The 26,722-nt window shown below is 44.8% G+C and overlaps 1 protein-coding gene across 4 annotated transcripts in view; it reads left to right on the top strand.

The window, feature by feature from the left end:
• grin2ba (glutamate receptor, ionotropic, N-methyl D-aspartate 2B, genome duplicate a) overlaps positions 1-26,722 on the top strand; it is a 110,107-nt gene that overhangs the window by 72,965 nt on the left and 10,420 nt on the right. For all 4 annotated transcript variants that reach the window (XM_027285495.1, XM_027285493.1, XM_027285496.1 and 1 more), the window contains 8 exons: positions 7,332-7,446; positions 10,547-10,755; positions 11,087-11,258; positions 15,805-15,958; positions 16,832-16,957; positions 20,638-20,867; positions 20,961-21,121; positions 21,656-21,843. In XM_027285495.1, the coding sequence (XP_027141296.1) occupies positions 7,332-7,446; positions 10,547-10,755; positions 11,087-11,258; positions 15,805-15,958; positions 16,832-16,957; positions 20,638-20,867; positions 20,961-21,121; positions 21,656-21,843 (1,355 nt within the window). The remainder of the gene's footprint in view (positions 1-7,331; positions 7,447-10,546; positions 10,756-11,086; positions 11,259-15,804; positions 15,959-16,831; positions 16,958-20,637; positions 20,868-20,960; positions 21,122-21,655; positions 21,844-26,722) is intronic.

The following is a 26,722-nucleotide window of genomic DNA, read 5'->3' as shown; positions in this document are numbered from 1 at the left end:
AGCTCAGCGCTGTGTTATATTCAGGGGCAGTTTCACCCCCTCTGACACTCTGTAGCTGTATGTGTGTTTTTTTTTTTTTTTTATTGCTCTAAGGAGCTGTCGGCGAAAGGCCAGATGTGTGTGTTTGTGTAGGTATTGTAAAGGACGTGACCGCCTGATCACAATCACACACTCGTCGCCGGAGGAACACGTGCTCACCTTTTTTTTTTGGACCTCTCTGTGAATGAGGGATGCTCCGAGCTGAACCGCATCCCGCACTAAGGCGGCAGAGCTTTGTTGTCCGTTCCAGTGAACTCTTCAGATGTCATTTCAACCCCCTGTCTGCTTGTTGGGCTTTGCATTTGTTTCACCGCTGCTTCCTGCTTTGAGATAACAGTTTCAGAGTTTGTGGCAGCTGCTGTTGCCCCAGAATACAATTCCCCCCCGTTCTGCTCTGTTGTGCCTCGATGTGGTCTGCTGTGCTCTGCGCTATTCTTCTCCACTCTCGGCTGTGGTCCCGTGCTGCTCCTCTCTGCTCTTGCTCAACTCCCCCTCCAAACTTCATCATGTTCCCCTCCGTCCTCCCGTGCCCTGTAGTCTTCTCCTTTGTTCTGTCCTGGTCTGCTTTTATACATCTGCTCGCTTTTTGTTCCACTTTATTCTCTTCTGTCGAGCGCTGCTCTGTTTTCTGCTTACTCCTCTCCTCTCCTTTCCTCCTCTCTCCTCTCCTCTCCTGTCCTCTCCTCTCCTCTCCTCTCCTCTCCTCTCCTCTCCTCCTCTCTCCTCGCCTCGCCGCTCCTCCTCTCCGCTACTCGCCTCTCCGATCTCGCATCTCGCCTCTCTCTCCTCCTCCTCTCCTCTCCTCCCCTCTTCTCCTCCTCCTCTCCTCTCTCCTCTCCCCTCCTCCTCTTCTCTCCTCCCCTCTCCTCCTCTCCTCTCCTCCTCTCCTTTCCTCTCCTCTCCCCTCCTCTCCTCTCCTCCTGCTCTGCTCCTCCCCAGCCATCGTCTGCGCTCCAGACCTGCAGTTTCATAATCAACTTAGCTGTGTCGTTGATTAGATCAGTCGCGAGCGCTGCTAAGATCCTTCGCCCCTCGCTGCCTTAACTAAATTTGTTTGGTGATAACCTTTGTCTTCAAGTGTTCAATCAAGAGATTAGCATTTGGCCTACAGTCTATATAACTGGAAACTGAATGAATGGCTGGCTTTCCTGGTTTGCTGGCTGCTTTGGTTGGTCGGCTGGCTGGATGGATGCCCCCGCTGTCTGGTTGGTTCACTACTAAGTGAATCAATGGATGAATAGATGAAAGACGAGTGGAAAGGGAAGCAGCTCAATCAAAAGGCTCTTTTGTAGGGCAGGAAAACCTTAAATTCAGCGGCGCTCTCCAGCGAATCCGAACATGGTTTTATACATTTTTATACAGACTTTCACAGCAAATCACTGATAAATAAATCAGGTGGAGTCACGATTTAATCCTTAGCAGTCAGGAATGACATGCAGGAGCTGCTAAAAGCTCGTTTTTTTTTTTGGCTGTGAGATATTACCTCGGCTTTGCTGGACGTTCACATATCGAAACCTCAGAAAAAATCACCAGTTCATGAAGAACGAACTATTCGACTGTAGAGCGAGCATGACTCAGGAGCTGCTCGGCTTATTTCTCGCTTCAGATTTGAAAACTCAGATTGAAAATCTGCGAGCGGCACAGCTGACGCATGACTTTGTTTTCCAAGCTTGCAGATTACAACAGAAGAATCGCTGCAAGGTCACGGTCATCCGCTCAGCCATACACTCCTCGTCCAGCCCAACACCACGACGCGTCACTCGGCTAAGTAAATTAAGTCCACTGTAGCCGCCCGCTGTGACATTCCCAGCTAAGGCTACAGTACGAGCCTGACAAGTGAAGATAGGAAAAACGAGGAAGAGGAGGAGAGCGAGGAGGGAGCGATAGGAGGAGAGAGAGAGAGAGAGACCACTGCTGAGCAATACGCAACAGTGTGAGAATCATGAGTTTGACAACAGTGGTCCTGACCTTGCCAGGCGTGGACAGGTTCCAAATGAGCTTGGAGTTGGAAAGGTGTCAAGTGCTTTTAAGCTCTGTGGACATTTTTTCAGCTTTCAATATATATATATGTGTGTGTGTGTGTGTGTGTGTGTGTGTGTGTGTGTGTGTGTGTGTGTGTGTGTGTGTGCAGCACAATCTGAAGCTGCATTTTGACCCTGTTGTGCTGAGGGATGAGTGCGTGCCGGCTCGATGGACAGCCGGTCCACCTGCTCGCTGGTTTCAGGCGGGCAGTCTATAAAGGCCAGTGGAGTGTGTGTTTATGGGGCAGGCGTTAAAAAGGGCTACCTGTTTGTGATGGGGCTTGATTGGAAGTAGGTCAGGATGCTCTCTCTCTCTCTCTCACACTCGCTCCTCTTCTCCTTTCACTTCATTTTTTATCGCCGTCTCTCTCTCTCTTTTCTCCTCCGTAATCTTTTCATCTGTCCCTGTCACTAAATCTCCTTTTTTCCCCTGCCAGGTTTATTCAGTCCTCTACGTTTCCCCGTCACTTCATTTCATCTCACATAATCATAATCATCACCTCTCCCTCTATTTTCATTGCATTATTTTTCTTTTTCTGCTCTTTGCTGCTTCCTCCCATTCCTCCTCCTGCGGGCGAATGTAACTTTTGATTCTCCTGGGTTAAGAGAAAACGCCTCGAGTGTTTTATCGTGTCTGAAATAAAGAGAATCCTCTCTCTTCAGATTAATTTAATTCTGATATCTTTGGATTAAAACCCGTCAATCATTCGTCAAAAATAAAGCCACATATCTGCTGCTGCCTTCCCTCCTTCCCCTCTCTCTCTCTCATCTCGCCGCTCTCTTCCCATTAGCACAATTTATTACACTGTTTACACATGCAGCTCCATCGTCTGAACACACACATGGATACCACTGGATGCATACTGTGTGTGTGTGTGTGCATGCAGCTTAGAGCTTCGGTATTTTTGTCTGCCACGGTGCCATATGGGGCATGTTATCATTCTCCATATAGATTCCTCCTGCACAAAATCCAGTAAGTACATTGCACCACAGTAATTGCTAAGGAGTGTAATTCATGACTAATTCATGTCGGGGTTAATTTATTAAAAATGACTTATCAATATTTCACACAACTCCTCCATTATTCACAGCAGAACATGCGCTAAAACGTATCTGTGTCAGGCCATGGAGTCAGCATGGCGAGTGTTTGTCTCCCTGTGTGTGTGTGTGTGTGTGTGTGTGTGTGTGTGTGTGTGTGTGTCTGGCACTCAGTTGTTCTGATTCACAATGGCAAGAATTCACCTCGGATAAAGAAGGAGAGGAAAGGGGAAAAAAAAAGAGAAACTCTAAAGGAGTGACTGACGAGTGAAAGGGGTTGTTGTCGGCGTGGATGCGGTTGGAGCTCTGCCTGCTGGAGTCCGGTCAGCGTCGCTCGCTTTCCTTCGCCAGGTGGAGACAGCTGCTGCTGCTGCTGTTTGAATTTTAATTCACCTGCTGTACAGTACTGCCGAGATCCTCTCTCCTCCTCTGCTCGAGCTCCGGCTGCAAACAGACTGACTGGGTTCAACAGGATATAAAAAAAAAACAGAAGCGGTTTAGTGGGTTGGGTGTGTGTGTGTGTGTGCAGGGGCGTGCATCATCACATGGCACACACAGGACGTCTTGCAGATGAACGCCTGTGACTGACTGCGTTCAAAGTGTTTGCAGGCGGCGCATGCACGTCCGGTTTTGACAGGAAGTTCAGAGGCGGTGACGGGATGAAGCCGGAGCGGCTTCCTGTAAACACAGGAGTCATGATGGGAGAAGAGACGCTGCAGTCTAGTAATAATACGACCAAACCCCTCCCTCTTTTTTCTTTGAATCCCACCTCTCTCTCTCTCTCTCTCTCTCTCTCTCTCTCTCTCTTTCGCTCCCACCCTCTGTGAGATTACCGTTACCATAGTAACACAGCAGATTGGCTTGGAAGTCACAGTGGTTGTGGGTGCCATGGCAACACACATATGCTTGTGTTTCGCTCCGTTACTGCTGTCAACGTGTGTAGGATGCACACACACACACGTACACACACACACACACACACATGTGCAGGCCCCACATTGTTGCATGTAACAATAGCTTGCTCGATAAAGATTAAAGGGGCGGGTGGGGGCACGGCGTGCAGTCATTTTGTAAATGGCTTATGATTTATGCAGCAGATTCTGTGCACTTTGTATCAGTGCCAAAGCTCTACAGGACGGGGCGGTTAGCCGGACACACGGGGGGCTGCATGAGACGGTGTGATGGTGGAGGATTCTGCTCATCGCAGGCGCATTGGAAATATCAATATTTAATACAGGAAATAGAATAAGGAAGCCGGCATTAGACTAATTGCTGGATTGTTACATAAGTCTGCGCTGCATGAAGAGATAGATGCACGCTTCCTTCAGGTGCAGCTCAGTCACACGGGGTTAAAGTTGAAACGGTGGTGTGTAACGTTAACGTAGAGCTGCAGCGAGGTCGAGCTGCATCGCTCTCTCTCTCTCCTGAGGTAACACGATGGTTCAACACACACACACACACACACACACACATTTTGCTGGTGATCATGTGTCCTGATACATGACCCAGTCCGCTGTTTACAGACCTCACACACTGGCACCAAGCCTTTCACACACACACACACAGATTCACCTTCAACACATGTTCACTCTTTTGTCATTTATATATTCATCTACATATATATGGTGTGCACGGTTTGGAGGCAGTGTTTCCATGGAAACAGTCAGAGAGAGAGAGTAAAGGGTGAGGGAGTGAAAGAGTTAAGAGATTGAGTGTGTGTGTCTGTGTGTGTGTGTGTGTGTGTGTGTGTGTGTGTGTGTGTGTGTGTGTGTGTGTGTGTGTGTGTGTCTGTGGGATGACAGTGAAGTGATTTGAGTTCACCTGACATAAACATTCCTGTTCTCATATACACACACTTACACACTCCCACGCACATTCACCATAATCACTGCAGGAGAATACAGCGCTGTGTGTGTGTGTGTGTGTGTGTGTGTGTGTGTGTGTGTGTGTGTGTGTGTGTGTGTGTGTGTGTGTGTGTGTGTGTGTGTGTGTGTGTGTGTGTGTTGTGTTTACTTGAAGGGAGGTGAAATGATTTCACCTGACAGAAACAATGCTGCTTTCTCTCACGTTTTCTCCGCCACACAAACACACACAAACACACAAAACGATGTGACAAGCTGCTATCAGTGCATCACATCAGACTTTTTGTTACACGCAGACACAAACTGCATCAGTCATCTGTCTTTGTCGCTCTCTCCGGAGCTTGTTGTGCGATTTATCAATGGGACACAACAGGACTGTAAAACATCATAATAATTTTCAATGTATCGAGTCATCCATGTGTCATTTGTTCAGGTGCTGCCTCGGTGATAATCACCGTGGAGTCAGTATAAGATTGCTGCGTCCAGCCGTATTACTGAAATTGTTTCAGTACAAATATATTCAATTCAATATTCAATATTTTGAAAAGAAAGTTTGTATTTGTTTAATGTCAGTGTGTTAATTCCAATAAAACACAAAACAACATTTCTACAAACACAATTTAAATCTTAAACCATCCGAACGATAATTTCAGATTTAATATTTCGCACATGATTTGATGATCGATGAGTTTTAGTGTTGATTACTAGAAGTGAACGAAGAGTTAGCTTAGCTTAGCACAAAGACTGGAAACAGGGGGAAACAGCTAGCCTGGTTCTGTCTGAAGTTAAGGAGTCCAACTCTAAAACTCAAACACATAGTGGGCAGCTGTAGCTTACAATGTAGTGCGGGTCCACCAATCAGATGATCAGCGGTTCGATACTTGGGCAAGATACTGAACCCCAACTTGGTGTGTGAATGTGTATGAAAAAAATCCCCCAAACTGATGAGCAGCTGGCGCCTTGCAAGCCATCAATGAGATATGTAGTGTAAAAGTGAAAGATGCTATATAATATAATATTATATAAATACAGTCCATTTACCATTTACATTAAATACATTTTGTTTAATCTGTACAAAAAGTGTAAAAATGTCAGTTTTAGTTTGGTAAGTGGGGCTCGGTTTTAAAACTGATACCAGTACCGGTAAAGATTGTCACGGTGCTGGTACTGGTACTGGCAAGGAGAACCCAAAAGCACGACTCGGAGGCAGACAAGTTCAAGGGAAAAATCAGTTTAGTCAGTCCAAGGAACAGGCAGGGTCAAAACCAGGAGATCAAAAAGGCAAACAAATCCGACAAGGGGCAGGCAGGTATCCGAAGTGCAGAACAGGCAAAACAGGGTCAGAACGAGGGATGAAGTGGGAATGGACCAGTATATATATGCTGAGGGGCTTATGAACAAATGGACTGCAGGTGAGGAGATGGGCGGGGAAAACCAGGTGAGGGAAATGAGCTGATTGAAAGGTGGGATCTGAAATGACAGGTGAATTAGTGGAGACATGGAACCAATTAAGACAAACTGAGTGTAACTATGTTACAAAGCTGTGACCAACAGAATCCTACATCTGAGACCCACTCTGAAGTCTGCAGTGCTTGATGAGGTTTTCAGTTTTTCAGTTTTTACACGGGGGGTTATGTGCAACTTTATTTTATTTATTTTTTGGCTGGCGGATAACTTCCTGGAATCTCCACCGGTTGCCTGGCAACTGCTCCCAGACCAGAAAAAAAAAGTCTGGCACATAACCCCGAGTAAATATGCCAATTGTCATTTTTTTTTTACACTTTGATTTTTGTACACGTTACACAGACAAGATACAACAGTAAGTCAGTGAGCTCTGAGAGCTGCTGGTAGGTGGGTTGCCTTGTTGTGGCTTCATAACTTCTTATCTAACTCTCTATACCAAGAAGCATGCGAGCATATTTCCCAAGAAATGTCTAAAAAGGTCTCGTCATTAAGCGTGATTGAACCCGGGGATGATTGGAGAGGTAATTGCTGAAATACAATTTTCCTCGGTCTCGTTCTGAAATCATCTTTTTTGCTCAAATGTCTTGTCTGCGACTGATGACTAATGTATATTCATCTATTTATGAAAAACCTGTTTAGACATTGGCTGATAGCTTGTTTCCTGGCAGATGATGGACTTATGTAACGTCAGTGGATTTTGTCTGAGAAGATGAGTGCTTAAAAAACAAACAAACCGGCAAACAATGAAACTTTAATGTTTGTGAAATTGAGTCATCCAAACGACAAAAGATCCAGATATACAGAGCAAATAAAACATTGGAGAGCTGCGGCTGACAGAGGGAATGATATGTGCCTCAACACGTCTTTTCCTTCTCTCTCTCTCTGTCCTCCATGTTTCCCTCTACAGGTACCTGATGAATGTGACGTTCGAGGGGCGTAATCTGTCGTTCAGCGAGGACGGATACCAGATGCACCCCAAGCTGGTCATCATTCTGCTCAACAAGGAGAGACAGTGGGACAGGGTGAGAGAGAGATGGGAGAGAGGAGGCGAGAGTGTCCATGTGTGTGTGTGTGTGTGTGTGTGCATCTATATTCATGCTGCTGGTTGAAACACGTAGAAACAGTCATGCTTGTAACGTGTAAACTATTAAAGTCAATGAGAGACTCATGGCGCCAGCGAGTTAGACGCAAGTCCAGTATCTGATTGGTCCATCTGTCGGCGTTTCTATCTGCATCACTCATCATCTGATTTTCACTTTTTAAGCATTTTAAGCCCCGAGCTTTATAGAGCGCTTCTCTGATTAGATATTATCAACTCGGCGAAGGTGCCTTTGAGCAAGACTCTGCAGCACAGGCTCCGGAGTGGTGATGTAGTATGAGCGCTCGTCTGCATCTGTTCGTTCTAAAACTTTGGGAAGCTGTTCCGACGTGCTGCCCATCACTTATCTAACATTTCATCCTTCAGGATTTGTTTTTTTCCGTTGGTTTCTATCGGAAAAGTGTCTCTCGGCACCGCAGAGAGTTCCCGTCTACTAACCCAGAGCATGTGATTGTAAAAAATATCACCAGTGTCTGTGTGATGCTGGCTATTTTTGAATCTTAATGTAACTGAAGCCAAAGCAGCTCACTCAGAGGATCATACAGAATATAGAAAGTGTTCATGAGACATCATTTTCAGTTAGGAAGAATAAAATATGCATGTTTTGCTGCCCGCACTGAGCTGCACGGCCTTTTGGTTGCGCGATATCCACTAAAAATAATCTCTGTGATAGTCAGACATCACGGGAAAGACAGGACGTGTCTGCAACATCCACCATGTGACTTTTAGAAACACGATGTACATGCTGTATCCTTTATTATTCAGATACCAGTACCCTTAACGTGATACTAATACCACTAGAATTTAATCCAGAAGAAGCCATTAACGGCATACTTTCAAATGTTTTGGTGCCATGCTGAACTCAAATACACGACATCATGGACGCTAGCTCTCTGCGTTAGTCGACAAAGTCGTACAAATACTCTTTTTTTTCTAGATCTGGGTACAAAAATGGTTTTAATGGAAATATTGTTGGACTGGGCTGGAGTCCTAGTTGGTACTAGGTTATGTTGGTGATAAATATCGTCCCAAAGCAGAGGCATTACCTCGTTCTCCAAATAAAAATAAGATATTCATCTTCATCTGTCGTACTTACATGGACGACAGTAAAGTTAGTTTGTGAGTCTGTAGTTTGGGAATCAGTTCAAGCATAGTTACCACAAGAAGATACTGAGAAACTACAAATATCTGAAAGTCTGTGGTCGTACCGGGCAGCAAAAGCACGCAAACTAAAGTTTAGTCGGCTTTCTCTGAAGGTTGAAGCGTTCTGTCGTACCGATGGAGAAACAGATCAAACTTCTCCAAGAGGTGCTGCTGGTGCAGATAGGACGACAACAATCCTGAGTCATACTCTGAACCAACAACCTTAAACGAACTCGATGCTCCTCGCCACCTGCAAAGTCACCAGCGTGCCTCCGTGTTTCCTGATGCTCAGCCTCTATTGTATCTGCGTCCTGCAGTCTGACTCCTTTGACTCTCCCTATTCTTTATTCTCAGTGTTTCTCTCTTTCTTCTGCCTCTCTAATCTATATTCTGTCCTCTGATCAGGGAACAAGGTGAATCGCTCCCCTCCTGTCTCCCTCTCTCTCTCTCTCTCTCTCCCTCTCTCCCTCTTGCAGCCTGCACCACCCCTTCTCTTTCCTCCTCCTCCTTCTCCTCCTCCCGCTCCCTCGCTCATGTTTAATTCTTAGCTTGACTTCCAGCTGAACCACTTTTCTTGGTTTCCTAATGAGTTTCCAGCTCCTACAACCATCATCCCACTGCACCTTTGAAGATGTGCGAAGACTCTGTAGTCCAGTTTACTCCCCTCCAAGCTGATTTTTTAAACTCTTTTCCCTCCACCTCCCTTCCTCTTTCTTTCATTCTTTCCCTCCATCACTGTCTACCTTTGTGTCCGGATAGAAGAAGGCTTCGTAGTGCCCCAGAGACACACACAGCCTTAGCTTGTCCACCCCAGGCAGCCTCTGCAAGTTTGCATTCCCTGGAGTGCAATAAGTGTGTGTACATATTTAACTTTACACACTCGCGCCTCGGCTCCACGTCCTGCCCTGCCCTCTCTCCCATTATCGTGTATCCACTTAGCTGATGATCTATATCCGCCCACATCTCCCCCTCGGTGAAAGTAGGCACTTCTAGAGGAAAAGGGGGCACGGGCAGGAGTGTCCAGGTATGGTTTCATGTGATCAGCATGATCAGCATCTGGAGGGGAAACTGACTAATTGATGACGCTCGTTCGGTGGAGGGGGAGCCACGAGGGCTGGAGGGCCCTCCAGACGTGCAGCTGGACGCTCCTCCGCAGAAGAGCCAGCGCTTTGCATCTGAATGAGCTCCATCTCCGGCACAGACACTCACTTGCCTCGTCTATTTTCTCCCTGCAAGTCTCTCTCTCTTTTTTTTTTTTGCATTTGTTTGTCCATATCTCAACGCCCTCTGTCTTTAGTCTCTCCATCCACCTTCTCGCTGTTTCTCTCCCCACCCTCTCTTTCTTTCTTGATCTGAATTCTGCTCTTTCCCCCGTTCCAGTCTCGTCCTTCATGTTAACCTTGCTCTCATTCTCTGCTCTGGGTCCCAGTCCTCCTCCCCTCCTCTTCGCCTCTCATTCCTCATCCTCTCTCGCAATCACTATATTCATAGCCGTCAGATATAAAGACGCTCCTATTCCTTCGTTACCTCGTTGTCGTTTCATTGACAGATGGACTAATCACAATTAAACCCAGAAAACAGAAAACGAGGCAGTTAAACCCGAATCGGAGTGAGATTTTTTTCTCTACGTTGCTGTGTTGTGAAGCTGCATTTTTTTTTTTTTGATAGACTCATTGCAGCGTGGAATTAAATCTGATTTTTTAATTTATTTTTTTATTAATTTGATTCCTGCCCTGTGATTCATTTCATCTCTGTGTTTTACTGTTACACTTGTTAACACTGAGCTGCTTGTCCAGACTGAAGACTTATTGCAGCTCTGGAAAATAACACTAAAAGAATAAAAAATCTGAATGTCATTTGTTGGCCGTGTGTCTCCGCAGGTGGGTAAATGGGAGAACGGTTCCCTGTCCATGAAATACCATGTGTGGCCTCGCTATGAACTATATGGGGGGGCAGCAACCAGGGAGGATGACCACCTGTCCATCGTGACATTGGAGGAGGCTCCGTTTGTCATTGTGGAAGACGTGGATCCGCTGAGTGGGACCTGCATGAGGAACACCGTGCCCTGCCGGAAACAGATCAAAACACTGTGAGGCTCAAAGCTCAGATAGTGTCTGAAACGAGAATAAGAATGCATGTCAAGAAGAGAAGCTCTCATAGATAGAGACTGTTTTTCTGTCCGTCTGACACAGTGACTCACAGATCTTAAAATGAAATGAAATAGAAGAAAAGAAAATTGGCAACTGCCTCAGTTTTTTGCTCATGAATGATGTTAATTTCCCACGGCAGCTGCACAGAGCCAGAGGTAGAATCAGTTCACGGTTCATCTGTGTGAGACCAAATCACGACCACCAGATTCAGACAGAAGTGCACATGTGATTAAACGATTATCCGTCTCATCTGTCTGTTTATCCGCGCAGCAATCAGACCAAGGAGTCGGGGATCTACATAAAGCGCTGCTGTAAGGGTTTCTGCATCGACATCCTGAAGAAGATCGCCAAGTCGGTCAAGTTCACCTACGACCTTTACCTGGTCACTAACGGCAAACATGGCAAGAAGATTAATGGGACGTGGAACGGCATGGTGGGAGAGGTGAGGACATAACTGTGTGTCTCCGAGGCCGCTCTGTCAATCAGTGTCCAAGTTTTCAGTAAGTGGAAAGCTGCTTCTTTGTGCATGTCGTGGTCATGCATGTGCAAACCGCACAAGAATCTCTAAAGCTTCTAAATGAAGATTTCACCTCCCACTTTGCACCATCTTATTATTATCGATGTCACTGCTGCTTAAAAGGTGGTGTTAAGACATTTGGGTGTACATTACAGTACGGTATTTGCATATTTGGCAACAAGTCGGGCAAGAAAAAGGAAAGAAGAATGACTTCTCTCCCTGTGTTTGAGGTTTGCAGAACGTTGAAAATGAAACAGAACACTACAGGAGAAATCAACAGACTGCAAAGGTGTAGGCTGAAGCTGCAAAACACTTCCTACTTAACATTAACAGTAGCATCAGAAAAAAGTAACACCATTCATACTATACTAATGCCAGCACAACATTTTGACAGCTGTTCCTTAAATTCACCCTTTTTAACAGTAACATGTATTTTTTTACATTAAACTTGACTCCTCTCAAATAATTTTCACTTATATTACTCGTTTGGTAACATAAGTGAACGATACAAGGTGTGTAAGTCCTTAATTTTATATATTATTGCAACAGATACAAGGTGTGTAAGTCCTTAATTTTATATATTATTGCAACAGATTTTCACATTTTTGTGGTTCAAACAAATGCGGTAGTGCCAAAAACTGTAGTTCCTCAAACGTCCACTTGAGGCTGGCTCCAGAAGTGAGTCAGTCTCCATAAGTCTCCATGTCCAAATGTCCAACTTCACAGCAGAAATAAACATGTTTACAGCCTGGTACAAAAAACAGTTTTGGTCTCTGTAGCTAATTTCCCCGTTCATGACAACTGTACTGAGGGTGAATTTATATACAACTCACCTGTTCACATTATATTAAGGCTTAAAGTTATGCAGGATTAAGAGCGTGGACGCTTTAATTAATAGTTATAGTTGTTTTGTTTGAGCGTCCTCAGGTCCTTCGACGTCTTTGCAGATTTTTAGATTAGCCGGGAGGCGGCAGAGGTCACCACATTGAGCTTCACAACGGCTTTTCAGAAACCTGTGGGTGATGCAACATAATTTATCTGTGTTTTCAAATGTGTTACTTGTTTTCCAAAGATAATTTACCAATTTAATTTCAGAGATATTTTGTTGAAATCGAACACCAACGTTCGAGTATCAATTTCTGAACACTACAAAATAAATTAGTCTCATGCAAATTTCAAAAAACAAATCTCGACTCAGATTTGAGTTTATAATTCGATACTTTTGTACTTAGACGCCACAAATGAGACAAAGCTTTGCGCTTATACCCACAAAACAATGTGCAAACTGTCATCACTTGTACAGTCTGTGTAAACCTGCCAACACTCCATTGAGACTCCAAGGTGGAGGTGAAGTTGAAGCAGAGATCAAAGGCGGAGACTTAGAGAGTTGCAGTCTGTGTTCACCTCTTGTGCTATATTTAGTTTCCATAGGAGCTCGCCTGAAGGGTTCATTTCCTCTTTGAAGTGTGTTTTCAAACCATGAATTATGAGCTTTCCTTTCCGGGTCAAGCCTCTGCCCAGCAGACCTAACACCTGTGTCAGATGGGCTAAGCACCTCACCCAAGGGTGCGTACAGTTCAGTCAGCTGCAACAATTCACTTTGGGCTCTAAACATTCTCTTAATCGACATTGGTCCCAAGGTAAGGTCGTTGTCAGTTCTGATACTTCAGCCTATGAGAACGAGCTGCACTCACGCTCTCTGACTTCGACAGTTTGTTAATGAAGAGCGAGAAAAAGAGAGGGATCGATCTCGGCCTAAAGGTCACGGGGTGAAAACACTCCGTCCCGTCTTCGTGCGGAAGTTTGAACAACCTTCAGAAGTCAGAGACGAGATTATGCGACCGTTTATGTCCTGCTTTTTTTCAATTTACATTAAAATGACCCATCCAATCTGTTATATAAAAGCCATTTAAGTCATCCTGCCAGTCAGCCGCCGTCTTTAGCGGGCGCGGAGCTGTAAGTGTGGTCACCTGTAATAAACGCCGTCGCCCGGACTAAAAGCGCCGTAATGTGCCGTCTCCTCCTCACCTCCACAGATGAACGGTCATTAGGAGGAGGAGGAGGAGGAGGAGGAGGGGAGACCGGGGGGGAGACGTGTTCACCTCACCCCTCTCTCACACACAGACAAGGGACACTTATGCATGAATGATCACAGGAATAAGAGAATACATGCATGAATGCGGACACATGGACACAGACAGACTGTTTCCATATGTGCAACAGAGGACACACTGACGATTTATCTCTTATCCTGCACACACACACACACACACACACACACACACACACTTCAGTGTCATATCTGCTGCATCAAACAAAACCAGTGTCCTTCTCCAGTTGGAGCACGGCCAAAGCCACAGTATATCTCACACACCCCGTAATGGCTCGACATCTACACTGACGATGACACACACACACACACACACACACACGCTCGGACACTCTTTGCGCAATTTGCAAGAGCTCGGAAAGACAAAAGATGAAAAACAAAATCCATAAACGCTTTGAGCAGGCCGGTGTTTAGTCGATCCCAGCAGTCAGTGTCAGATTTCTTGCTTTGCGCTGCCCCTAATGTTCCTAATCTGAAATATTAGATGCGATACACTTGATTACATGAGTTTGGCCTCGCTAGCTGGAGTCACATAAACTCACAGCACACACACACACACACACACACACCAGCTGAGACGCATGCACAAATGCAGATCCTCGCTCACTCATTCTCAATAACACCCACATGGGTCACTTTCATAACACGTAGAGAACAAGTCGTAGGAGGGAGATGGAGAGAGCGAACGGAGAGAGAGAGAGAGAGAGAGAGAGAGAGAGAGGAAGTGAGTACACTGCTGGATGGACTCGCTCGCTCGCTCACTCGCTCTTCCCCCCGGGGGAGACTTTCGCACATTCAGGCACTAAACACACTCACACAAGTGAACATGCACATCAGAACAAACAAGATGGGAGAAAAAAGTTAGGGATGCACACACACACACACACACACACACACACACAGACGCACACATGTACGGTCGGCCAGCAGACACACACACACTTTGAATAGTGCATGTGTAATATTCTCCCTGCCTCCACCTGCGAAGGTCCGACTTCACAGGTGGAGAACAAAAGGTTGGCTCCCCTTCTCTTTCTCTCTCTATGACTCACTCATACGAACGCGCTAATGCTGAAGCTTTGACTCACACACACAAAAAAAAACGTCTTATTAACTCGGTAAGACAGTCTCGTCCCACTTTTACCCCTGTGCTGTAGGGCTCCAGAATTTGGGGCTAAATATACCTGTGCAGAGGTACTGAGGGGAGGGAGGCAGGTAGAGGGAAGGAGAGGCATTGGGGCGGCTATTTCAAGCAGCCGTGACCCACTGTGGTAACCCACTTTCTTCCTCCATCTTTCCGTCTCTCTGCCTCCTTTCCTTCCCCTGGTGCGCATCACGAGTGTCCACTCGGAGAGCTGTGTTGGAAAAGTGTGTTGGCCTCCCGTCTCCACCAGCCGCGCTCCATCTTTGTCTCTTCGCCTCACTTTTGCTCATCCTAATTCCTTTTAATGAATCCTCTTTCCCTCCGCTGTTATGTCACATTTGATTCCCTACATTCCCTGAAATACCTTTTGACAGCTAACAGAGAAATGCCCGAATCTGCCGCATGCTCGTACTCGTTAACCGTGGAAAGGCGAGAGTGACTGTGACAGGACTACAAGTTTTCCTCTTTACTCAGAACAAACTGGTGGCTCAGTTGCTCAGTGGTTGGCTGGAAAATTGCTGTTTGGACCTCTTCTACAATGAATCAGCGTGAACGAGTCTAGACAGAGGTTATTGCTCTTGGATTATAAGGCCTGACGCTAAAACCTAATATTTACTCTGGATGTATTACATTGCCCAAAACAGGCTCAGCTCGGGCTCCTTGTGACTCGGAGGCAGAGCAGGTCGTCCGCTAATCAGAAGATTGGCGGTTCGATCCCCTCCAGTCTGCATGTCGAAGTGTCCTTGGGCAAGATACTGAACCCCAAATTGCTCCCGAAGGCTGTGCCATCGGTGTGTGAATGGTTAGATCCTAAAACTGATGAGCAGTTGGCACCTTGCATGGCAGCCAATGCCATCAGTGTCTGAATGGGTGAATGAGATACACACTGTAAAGCGCTTTGAGTGGTCTGAAGACTAGAAAAGGGCTCTATAAGTCCATTTACTATTTATTCATTCGTCTACAAGAGAAGCAACAACAAAAATGGACAAAGAAATGTCAGAAAAAGCAGTTTTCCAGCTTCATGCTCTGTAAAGACGTCCACCTTTGTCTCCATCAAAAGTCTTAAGGATCATCCACCTTCAAATGAAGTGACGGCTGTGATATTGCTCTTTCTGGGGAAGGGAAAAGTTAAAGTTTCTCCTTTAACGTGCGCTCCATCCATCCGGTAGGTTTTCAGTATTGATCCTGATGTTCTTCTTTGTCTCTCTGTTCACCAGGTGGTGTTAAAAAACGCCCACATGGCTGTCGGCTCCTTGACCATCAACGAGGAGAGGTCGGAGGTCATCGACTTTTCCGTGCCCTTCATCGAGACGGGCATCAGCGTCATGGTATCCCGTAGCAACGGCACCGTTTCGCCCTCTGCCTTTTTAGGTAAAGGAGCGGTCAAAAGTCTGATAACTGTGTTTTGTGGCGTAAAACCAACGCTCAGTCTTGTACAATGGAAGAAATCATCAGTAGTTGCACTACCACCATTCATTATATTCTTTAATGGCCCCCAGAGACAGCGCGCTTTGGTTCAGGTGTTCACAGTTTTTTACTGTTCTGCCAGGCTGAAAAGTTGCTTGTACAGCCGAAAGTGCTCATAGTACAAATGTGAAATGTGCAGGATAAGGTACCAGAGCTGCTCTGATACAGACAAACAAACCTCACGTTCTTGTTTTAGTCTGATGTAACTGTCTTTCCACCGGCACCACGGACAGACTGAGGCTGTCAGATGGATCCTCTGTCCGGTCACTTTAGGTCGACATCCATTTTCCACCTTTTAGAAGTGATTCAGTGGACGCACCGAGCGATTAGAGCCAGAGTTTTAATGCATTTGTATGATGAGGCGGCAGACTGGAGTGCATGATAATATGGCTAACTGTTTATTTATTCTCTCTCTCTCTCTCTGTCTCTTTGCCCTCTTATATTTCCCACTCCTACTCCATTTCTCTGACTCTTCCTTCCTCTTCTCAATCTGCCGCTCCACATTTGCATATCTCTCTCGCCCTCTCTCCCTCTCTCTCGCTTCATTTTCTCTCTCTCTCTCTCCCGCCCTCGCTCTTTTTTTTTTCTTTCTCGCCGCTCCTCCCTCTCCTGATGTCCCCCATCTTTTGCCCCATCTTTTGCCTTCTCACAACCTTCCCCCTCCTCTCTTCTCTTTTTTCCCCCCAATCTCTTTCCGTCCACGCTCCCTCCCTCAAACAACCCCATCTCCCTTCATCTTTCTCTTCTCTTCTCATCCCTCTCTCTCTCCCCCTCCAGAGCCCTTCAGTGCTGATGTGTGGGTGATGATGTTCGTGATGCTGTTGCTGGTGTCAGCAATGGCTGTGTTTATATTCGAGTACTTCAGCCCTGTGGGCTACAACCGCTGTCTGGCTGACGGCAAAGGTGAGAGGCCTCAGCTCCACACACACACACATAGACACAGGCATGGTACCTGTTGTAGGGGAGGTGAACTGAACTATTGTTTGAGGACACAGATGTAAATGAGTTTTCTCTTCCAGTCTTCGCTTCCCTCCATCTCTCGCCCTTTTTTCGCTCAGCGCGCAGCAGATGGGAGGGCAGCTCTCAGGTTGAATTTGCCAGTGAAATTATACCTTTGCAACATGTGCTAAAAGTGATGCATTACTTTGGAAATAAAGTTCGACTTTTTAGCATTACCGCAGCAAATCTGTCTCGCAGGAAATGTACGGGCCGCTCAGATCATCTGCATAACAACAAAGAGTTTACAGCGAGTGCATCCGCACGCTGTTCACTGCCAACACAAATTATTCATACTGAACATAAGTCTCTGGCCATCAGATCAAAGTATTAGTATTATTATTATTTTTAAAAGTCAACTCAGATTTGAATAAATGCATTAACTTTTAAAATATTTAATAAAAATGACGAGTCCTGTGCTTTGTATCACCGAAAGCGTCCAGCTCGACCTCCTCCTCACGACTTCTGTGCAGTGGTGGAAGAAGCACTCAGATCCTTTACTCAACCTTCGTGCGTCACTTTAATTTACCACTATCTGAAGTCATTAAGGAAAAAATATCCACTTAAAAAAAAACTGCTATAAAAACTTCACAAATTAATATTTTTTCTGCATAAATCTCCTAAATAACTTGAACCAAACATTTAATCATTTTAAGAATTGTAACCCTTTAAATGCCAGCTCGATTACTTGATGTCACTGTTGTTATTTATGGAAAAAACAAACAAACATGAGTATAAATAACATCAAGTAATCAAACCGGCATTTCAAGGTCAAAATAATTGAATGTTTTGTAGTTTTCTGCTGAAGTTGTTTAAAGAGATTAATGCAGAAAAAAAGCAGAAAAAAAAGTTTTTAGAGCGTTTTTTTGTCCTTAATAACTTTAAGAGGGTAGCGCTTCTTTTTTCAGTGTTCTATTGATCTATTAAATTTGTCCAGAGAGAGACTTTGTTACAAAAAAACTGTGCCATATGCACTAACACAGCCAAAATGTTTGCCAGATAAAGAGCCCGGAGAGAACTCACAAAGTGTAGAAGTAATATTATTAAAATGAACTTAAAGTATTAAAGTAATAGCACTATTATTACATTATTTGAATGTTGATTGTGATGCATAAATCAGATTTTAGTTGCCTCATTAAATGTCCTTTACAGCTAGGTAGTGTAGTTCAGTGGTACACAACCACTTTAAAGGGTTACAGGACAATCTGGGGTTGGATAGAAAAGAAGGGACTGGATCACATGATATACCCTGAAGGTGTTGGCTTGTTGTGAGGCAGCAAAATCTGTAGGAAACTGAATTGTGTCTTGATAAACAGTGATGAGGTTTTATCAAAGCAGGTACCTGGACTAACATGCAACCTCCCACCATGTGCACACATGAATGGATAAATGCTGTCGCACACACACGCTGCCCGTTTTCTGAGCAGCGTCTGAACGGCGGAGAACGTTTAGCAAGCGCATAAAAGCAGTGCAATAATTTGGCACAGAAAAAAAACAAAAACAAAAAATCTGATGGTGAAATTGTGAATCCAAATCAAGCCGAGTTCTGCTATCTGTCCAGCAAGTTTCAACACTCGAGGGATGAACACTCCAAAATACTTTAATCCTTTGCTTACAAAAAAAAAGAAAAAAAAAAGTCTGCACATCCAAACTTTGTAGAGAACATGGCAGCGAGCAATTTGCTCCTCCAGGGAAAGAGTGTTGCATGAGTAATGCTCCAACTAGTAATTTGCACTAAACAAGCGAGCGCAGGTAGAGCGTTCCAGGTTAACGCTCTCTCTCTCTGTAACAATGCGAGCATGGATCATCTTGTAGCAATCGTCTTTCTGCGCTGTGCACAAAGACGGACAGAGGCACAGACACAAACACACTGCAGGCCGCCTCCACATATAGACCAGCCGTCCTCGCCGACCCAATGACTTCATTCTCTCCTCCTCTTCCTCCTCCGCCTCCACCTCCTCCTCCACGCTGCTCTCCTCTTAGCATTTACAGGTGTGTCTCGCTGCACGGGTATCAACACACCTCCCAGCGCCGCTTCCTTCACACCGGACAAGTCATTTGCATTCATTTCCATATTTCCCAAAATCACGTGTCAGCTCTGACAGCGAGGGGCTAGTTTTCTGTTAGATCTCCCCAACCAGAAAAGATAAGAAACAAAAAAGAAAAATCAATGTCTTCCCACAACTCTATCTCTGATGTGTCTATATATAGACAATGGCTATCTTTTTTTCATTCCTCTCATCCTTCACCATGTTCGGGAGAAGCTGTAGTCCTCCCTAAAGCGCTGTGCTCTTCTATGTGCCTCCTTGTTTTATCTGCTTGTAGCGCCGTGGGAGTTTGGTATCGCGAAGAGTGCAGAATCGAAGTTTGGACTCAAAGGATTGGACGCAGTGATGTATCAATGGCGTGACCGCGGATTTGTAAAGTCTCTGCCAGATTCATTTAACCAACTTTTCCTGCACCAACTTCACGAAAACGAGATATTTGGCACGATAAAAGTCCATGAACAAAAGCCCCATACAACAATACACGCCCACACACACACACACACTCTCACACATACCCACACAAACATTATGAACCAACTGCTAATCGCAGAACAATGGCTCGAATGAAACAGTCTGCTGCCAGCGCAGGCATGAATCAAACCTACACACTTCATAACGAAAACGAGAAATATATTAATTACATTCATGTGCGATGTGCAGCGTATGTATGAAGGTGATAGAAGTGACATAAAACAGAGTTCACAGCCGCTCTAGCAACGAGTCCCGTGACTCTAATGGGAGAACATGAGCACGGATTATGAGCGATTCTTTCTCCTCAGAGTCACTGAAGTAAATATTGGACCCCGTCACACTCTCGTGAGATCTGGCAACACAGATCCTTCTTCTCTCTTGTTGGTGCTGAAATGTTGGTCTGGTTTCACCAAAGATTCATTCAAATAACTGGACTTAAACTTCAATAACTTTCTGAACCGTCTCACAACACTTCCAAACGAGATCTGGAGTTCAGGGGTGTGTGTCATGATTTATAATGTGGCATCTTCTGTTATAGAAAATCTTTGTCAGCATTAAACATAAGGTAGAGCTGACGTTGGTGGGAAAGTTTTGGGTCATGAACCAAAGTACAGTCGTCCCTCACTATAACGCAGTTCACCTTTTTGCGGTCTCGCTGTTTCGCGGATTTTTTTAGTGTAATTTTGCATGCTTTTTTTTTACAGCGTACTGTACAGTATGAACGCGCATTGTGTTCGGCGTCCTGATTGGCTGAGGGAGAAGTGTTTAAATAAGAGAGAAATGTGAGAAAATGTTAATGCCTGTCTGAGAAAAGTGTATAAAAGTGTGTGGTTAGGGGTTTGACGGCCTTAAAACATGTATAATAACTGTAAAAAATAAAGCTGATTACTTCGTGGATTTCATCTATTGCGGGTTATTTTTAGAATGTATCCCCCGCGATAAATGAGGGACCACTGTATTGGACAAATTTGTCGATGATGGCCTTTAGAAAAAGTTTCAGGACAGTTGGACAGTTGGACAGAAAGCGATCTGTGGTGTTTTATTTAACCGCTGCTGTTTGTCTTTCAGAGCCTCACGGTCCGTCCTTCACCATCGGTAAGGCCATCTGGCTGCTGTGGGGTCTGGTTTTTAACAACTCTGTACCGGTGCAGAATCCCAAAGGCACCACCAGTAAGATCATGGTGTCAGTGTGGGCCTTCTTCGCTGTCATCTTCCTGGCCTCTTACACTGCCAACCTGGCTGCTTTCATGATCCAGGAGGAATACGTGGACCAGGTGACCGGCCTCTCAGACAAAAAGGTAAAAGATGGAGGGTTTGTGTTTTTGACGCTGTGGCCGGCCCGTCTTCTTCTTTTGTAAAGCAGTAACGTTTTACACATCTTCCACGTTTAGTTCCAGAGTCCCAACGACTTCTCGCCTCCATTTCGGTTCGGCACCGTCCCAAACGGGAGCACGGAGAGAAACATCAGGAACAACTATCCAGAGATGCACTCGTACATGACCAAGTTCCATCAGAGAAACGTCAACGAGGCTCTTGCAAGTCTCAAGGCCGGGTAAGAACCCGCACAAGAGCACGGCTCATTGAGTTTCAGACGATGAAGACTTATGTTTGAAACATTTACAAAATGTTAAGTATCGTCTAGAGATGCTGCACGATGGATTCTCATTCTTAGCTCTCATTCTGTTGAAATAAAGGGCTTGAATTCAAGGATTTTTAAGGCAGGGCAGAGCGCAGGTGAACACCTCCCTGAAAATACAGAAACGACGATCCTATCAGTGGTCAGATATCGTATTTGAAAGTGTAAACTGTGGGGAGAACAGTTATAAAGTCCCCTGTTTACGTCTTCATGTAAACATATTGTAGCTGAACAACTCCAAGAATACTTTCACTCCCCCTCTTCAGTTTCCATCGAGTGAGCCAGTCTGCGTGCCAGCTCCAGCCTTTGGCAAACCAAGTGGAAGTCTATTACGCTTATCAGCAGCTTAGTGCTATTTAGCAGGTTAATTGGAATGTTGTAGCTGTGATGTCTGACTCCAAAGTGCTAATTAATTGTAACCTATCTCTCTCTCTCTCTCCTTTTCATTAGCAAACTAGACGCTTTCATTTACGACGCGGCCGTACTGAACTACATGGCTGGCAGGGACGAGGGCTGCAAGCTGGTGACCATTGGCAGCGGCTACATCTTCGCCACGACGGGGTACGGCATCGCCATCCAGAAGGAGTCGCTCTGGAAGAGACATGTGGACCTGGCCATCCTGCAGCTCTTTGGAGACGGTGAGGCAGCACGCTGTTTTATTCATACGCACTGCTCAGAGGACAGAGACCATGCGTACCGTTCAGCTGCTCTCGCGTGATGAGTTGTTCGCTCTGAGATGCGTCAGATGCTCTCTGAGATAAAACTTCGAACAACTTGTGTTGAACAGCCTCGAAGGATATTAAAGTATAAGTCTTATTATAACATCGTGCTCACCAAGTTCATTGCTGAATTCTGGGAACATAGCAACATCAGTCAAGAAACGAAACAGCTCAGATAATCAGTACAAGTTGTGAACAAATGAATGGATTTGATCAAAGTTGTCCGAGAAAGTCTACTACGGGTTTCACTAAGGGCCTTTGTCATTTCCTCAAAATTAGTCTGGATGGTCCGGCTGGCTGTGATAGTTTGATTTTTTTTTAAAAGTTGACGTGAATGCAGACAGGAAGGATGAATGAATAAAAGGTAACATTGAAGGTAACGTACTGAAGAGGCAGTTTGACACAAAATAACAAAAAGACAGAGTGAGAGATTTAAGAAAAGTCCAATAAACTGAAGTCCAGCAAAGAAAAGTCTAGAACAGAGAGAGAACAGGACACAGACGACCTGACAAGTTAAAGATGGAAAACACTGAATACAAAGTAACTGTTTAAACACAACGAAGACAGAAGGTGAAGTAACATAAAACACCTCATGCTGGCCGTCCCCCAATAACTTCATTATTATTATTTGTCACGGACAAATTTCACAGTCATCTCAAAGTCTTGGTTCTGTTGGATCCTAGAAAAGGATGAGAAAGTGGTGGAGTGAGCGAGAGTGTCAGACTTTAGTCTTTTACTTCCCTAGTCTATTGTTCTATTGTCAACATTAGGAAAGACTCTTTCAAAATAAAACAGGAAATACTTAACCATTAAGCCTCAAACCATGACAAAAACCTGTCTGATCATCTGCGTCCGCCCAGTCTGACTTATTTCTAGTGATGTCCCTCAATTCCCAGATCTCAGCAATGAGTACAGTGTTAATTAACGACTAGAAACAATGGACAGAACTACAAAAAAAACAAGATCTAAGTTGTAATATAGCTAATTTAAGGCATGCTCTGAAGAAATGTTGCCTCAGGCTGTGTAGGGACAAATAACAGTAGCTTATTTCTCATGTATATTAGTTTAAATACACTATTTTCAAGACTCTAAGATGAGGCATAAAAGGATTCCTCTGGCAGTGAGATTTTAGGGTGCGCTCTGTTGGAAGGAGGAGAAAATCATCGACCTCAGTTGTGGCGATTAATTGGCTCTGCATGTCAAACGTACAGTAATTCCGCTCTCGTATATAATAAAAGCAGACAGAGAAGGTACGACAGAGCTGCCTGCCTGCCAGGAATATATGTTTAGATTTAGCTGCACCACGGGGGCCCCGTGCTTTATGATCACACTCGCCTTTTATGGGAGACTGTCCAAGCTCTCCAGGGCTTGCTCTTTTGAAACACTTCATTCCTGTCAGCTCCAGCCGGAGCGTTAATGAGTCTCCGAACGAGCGCAGAATGAAATGAAATGTGCCGAAAACGTCCAGTCCTAACCTGTGCAGTGCATGCTTTATGGTTTTAAAGCAAAAACTCTTCATCGTAAACAAGTCAAAATGTCACAGACAACGGCTGCTCGCTGAGTTTATCGACTTTAACGCTCTAATTTCACAATGTCCTGTTTTGATATACAGCTCAATTCAGGATTGGGAAATGTAATGGAAGTTTGGTGTGTGTGTTTGTGTAGGTTAGCGCGCCTGTGTGTGTGTGTGTGTGTTTATTTGGGCTCCGTCCAGCGTGTTGTGAGCATCCTGAACCAAGGGCCCTCCGGGGGCCCGCTATAGTGCGCCCCAGTTAGGGGTGCCAGCATTGCTCCTGGTGTATTTCAACACCGTGCGTGCACGCGTTTGTGTGTGAATGTGTTTGGCGCTCGCGCATGTGAATATGGGTCAGGCCTCTGTGTGTGTGTGTGTGTGTGTAAGCGAGTGTGTGTGTGTGTGTGTGTGTTAGAGTGATAAAGAGAGAGTGATGTAGAGATTCTGACTATTTATGACACAGGTTTATTTTTATCAACCTACATACAATTCAATAAGACCGTTGTGTGTGTGTGTGTGTGTGTGTGTGTGTGTCTGACTCATTGGTGATTGATAAGTTTGATTATTTATGTGTTTAACTTGTGTGTGTGTGTGTTTTCTATAAGCACACTTGTATGTGTGTGTTTGAATATGGGTCGCCTCGCATTAACATCCCCCCGGTGCTGCCGCAGAAGCATTCATACAGGAACCAGGCGGCCTTGTCTCGCCCCCCTCTCAGGATACCAATGTCACTTTGCCACGCCTCGCCATCCACTCCCCTCCTGGTGGCCTAGAAAGCGATCAGACTCACGTGGGGAGCCCAGTGGCCTGGTACGAAGGCTGGAAAAGGAGAGTCTGGGTAGTTTGACGCAGACCCCGAGCAAAAAATATATCACAGCTGTCGTGAAGAAAGAAACGGCACTTTTGATTGGTGACTTTCTGATTCGTCGTCGTCTGGTGGAAAGTTTTGAAGTCGTTCACGGTGCTTGTTGAGTTTATTGACCTTTCGAAAGACCTGTTGCATCATCTCGGTGATACGATGACGACTTCAAATCAAAAATCTACTTTTGGCTGTTTTTAAATGATGGAAAAGTGGATAAAAGTATAAAGAGGGGAAACAAGAAAGAAGACAACAGGTGATAAAAAGTATTATTATGTAACAGAGGTGAAAGCATGACGTTCTTACTAAACTGAATAACCCTCAGGACGCCGTCAGACTTTTAAGAGAGATCATTTCATAGTAACTTGCAGCAAGGGAACAACTTACAGACTCTGTAGTTGTAGAAAGCAGTCACTCAATTCCCTACAGACAAATAGTCTGTCACATAGTTTCAGTCATACAACATTAAGCATTAAAGGTTACATCTGTTTGTTAACACACTAATGTTGCATCTTCCCTAAAACCCAGCAGACACTAAGCAGCTGTCTCTTCGTACGCCGCCGCAGGGTCACACTGGGTCATCTCAAAATGTAAAAATACTGAAAGCAAAAAGGATAATAACATTTTTTCTAACAATTCGAGTCAAACAGCGGCTGAATAAAGGTTAAAGGAAGAGTTTTAGATTGATATCAGTCCGTACAGGAAACAAGAAGCTACATTACCTCTGTGCATAACAGTGCCGTATTGTTTTTTTGCACTTTCGCTTTATCATATTTAGCTTACAGACTTAAACATCTATCTGCCATCTATCTTTCTAAACTTTCAGAGACTTAAAATATAAAACAAACAAAAAACTAGCTCATGGTTTTCATGAGCGGGTGTAGTTCATGGAGATCTTCAGACGTAGCTGCTGGTTTCAGCCTCACATTTAGTCTGCAGACTTGACTTAACTCTTTTTTTAAAGTTGTAAAAGTCTCGGAAAGTTTTATGTTTAATGCCTCAACTCAACTGTATTAAAGCAAACACTGAAAAAATCGACTTTCAGAGACGTCAGACTCGACCTCAAATCTAAAAAAAAATCAATCCACTTTCTTAGTTGTTGTCTCAAAAAAATCTTGTGGATGGAGATCGGCCAGTTGTTATCATGTGACCTACAGATGCAGTTGAAAGCTCTGGAAAAGCGAACGCACAGCCCTTGAGTTACTTGTCCTTTGTCAGGAATTAGCTTTCGTGTCTTTCTGTTCAGCCTGAGCCGTTGTTAGTAACGCCTGTGTGTTTCCCGCTATAACAAGTCAAAGTGTGTGCTGTGAAAAAGCCTCCCCGGCGTGGTGATAGAAAGTCGAGACCGTGCTGGTATTTGGGGAAAGTTTATTTCAGGTGTCGGTGGTCACATGCTGTGTAAAAACACATTCATCAGTCTAAAACACTGTTATGTTTGCGCTGGCTTTATATTCCTTCTGCCTAAACTTAATGATCACAGTCAAGGTTTTGGCATTAACCTGCTGAAGCGGATTTGACTTGTAAAGTGGAGTTATGCATTTGCACTTGGTTAAAAGTCACTTTTCACAGTGTTGAAGCTTCCAGAGCACACAGTGTGTAACTGCGATGACCTGGATTTGAAGCCAGTCAGGGACAATTGTTGCCTTCCCCTCACTATGTTTGCTCTTACTTTCCACTGGCAGCTCTCCAGCAAACGAGGAGGGAAAAAAAAAACAACCTATTTTTGCATTTTCTAACAAGATACATACCTTTAAAAAAAATAAAAACGGACGGCATGACAAACATAGACATAATGACATCCTAACTTTGACAAACACACCCTAAAAACACAGAAAATAATCTATCTTGTCATGCAAATATCAGTTATACTGCACCGCCACACCACGCCTGCAGTCAGTTAATCAGCAGCTATAAGCAGTGGCTGCAGGGTGGTTGTTTCTGCATGTGTATGTGTGTGTGTGGTGCCTCTCGCTTTGAGTTTGTATGCTGCGGATGCTTCTCGTCGATGCTCACAAGCCAGCCAGCCAGCCAGCCAGCCAGCCAGCCAGCCAGCCAGCCAGCCAGCCAGCCAGCGCTCCGGTGCAAGAGTCGCGCTGACGTGCTGCGACAGCGGCTGAATGTATGATTAATTAAGCGACGCCTGTCCCGCCACAGTCGGCTTTGATAGAGAACAGCTCGTGATGAAACAGAAGGTGACCCACAAAAGAGAGCAGAAGCTCAGGGACCGGTTTCAGACACACACACACACACACACACACACTTACATGCACATGCATACATACGCATGTTCTTTGCAGAGATGCGTGCACTAAAACCTTTAGATACTGTGTGGTAAACACTTTAAACAGTTATATGCAAACATGATTAGTGTAACATGTGACCTGTGTGTGTGTGTGTGTGTGTGTGTGTGTGTGTGTGTGTGTGTT

Source organism: Larimichthys crocea, chromosome XII (assembly GCF_000972845.2).
Source record: "Larimichthys crocea isolate SSNF chromosome XII, L_crocea_2.0, whole genome shotgun sequence".
Classification (NCBI taxonomy): Eukaryota; Metazoa; Chordata; class Actinopteri; family Sciaenidae; genus Larimichthys; species Larimichthys crocea.
The sequence above is the reverse complement of the archived record's forward strand: the minus strand, read 5'-3'. Positions and strand labels throughout refer to the sequence as shown.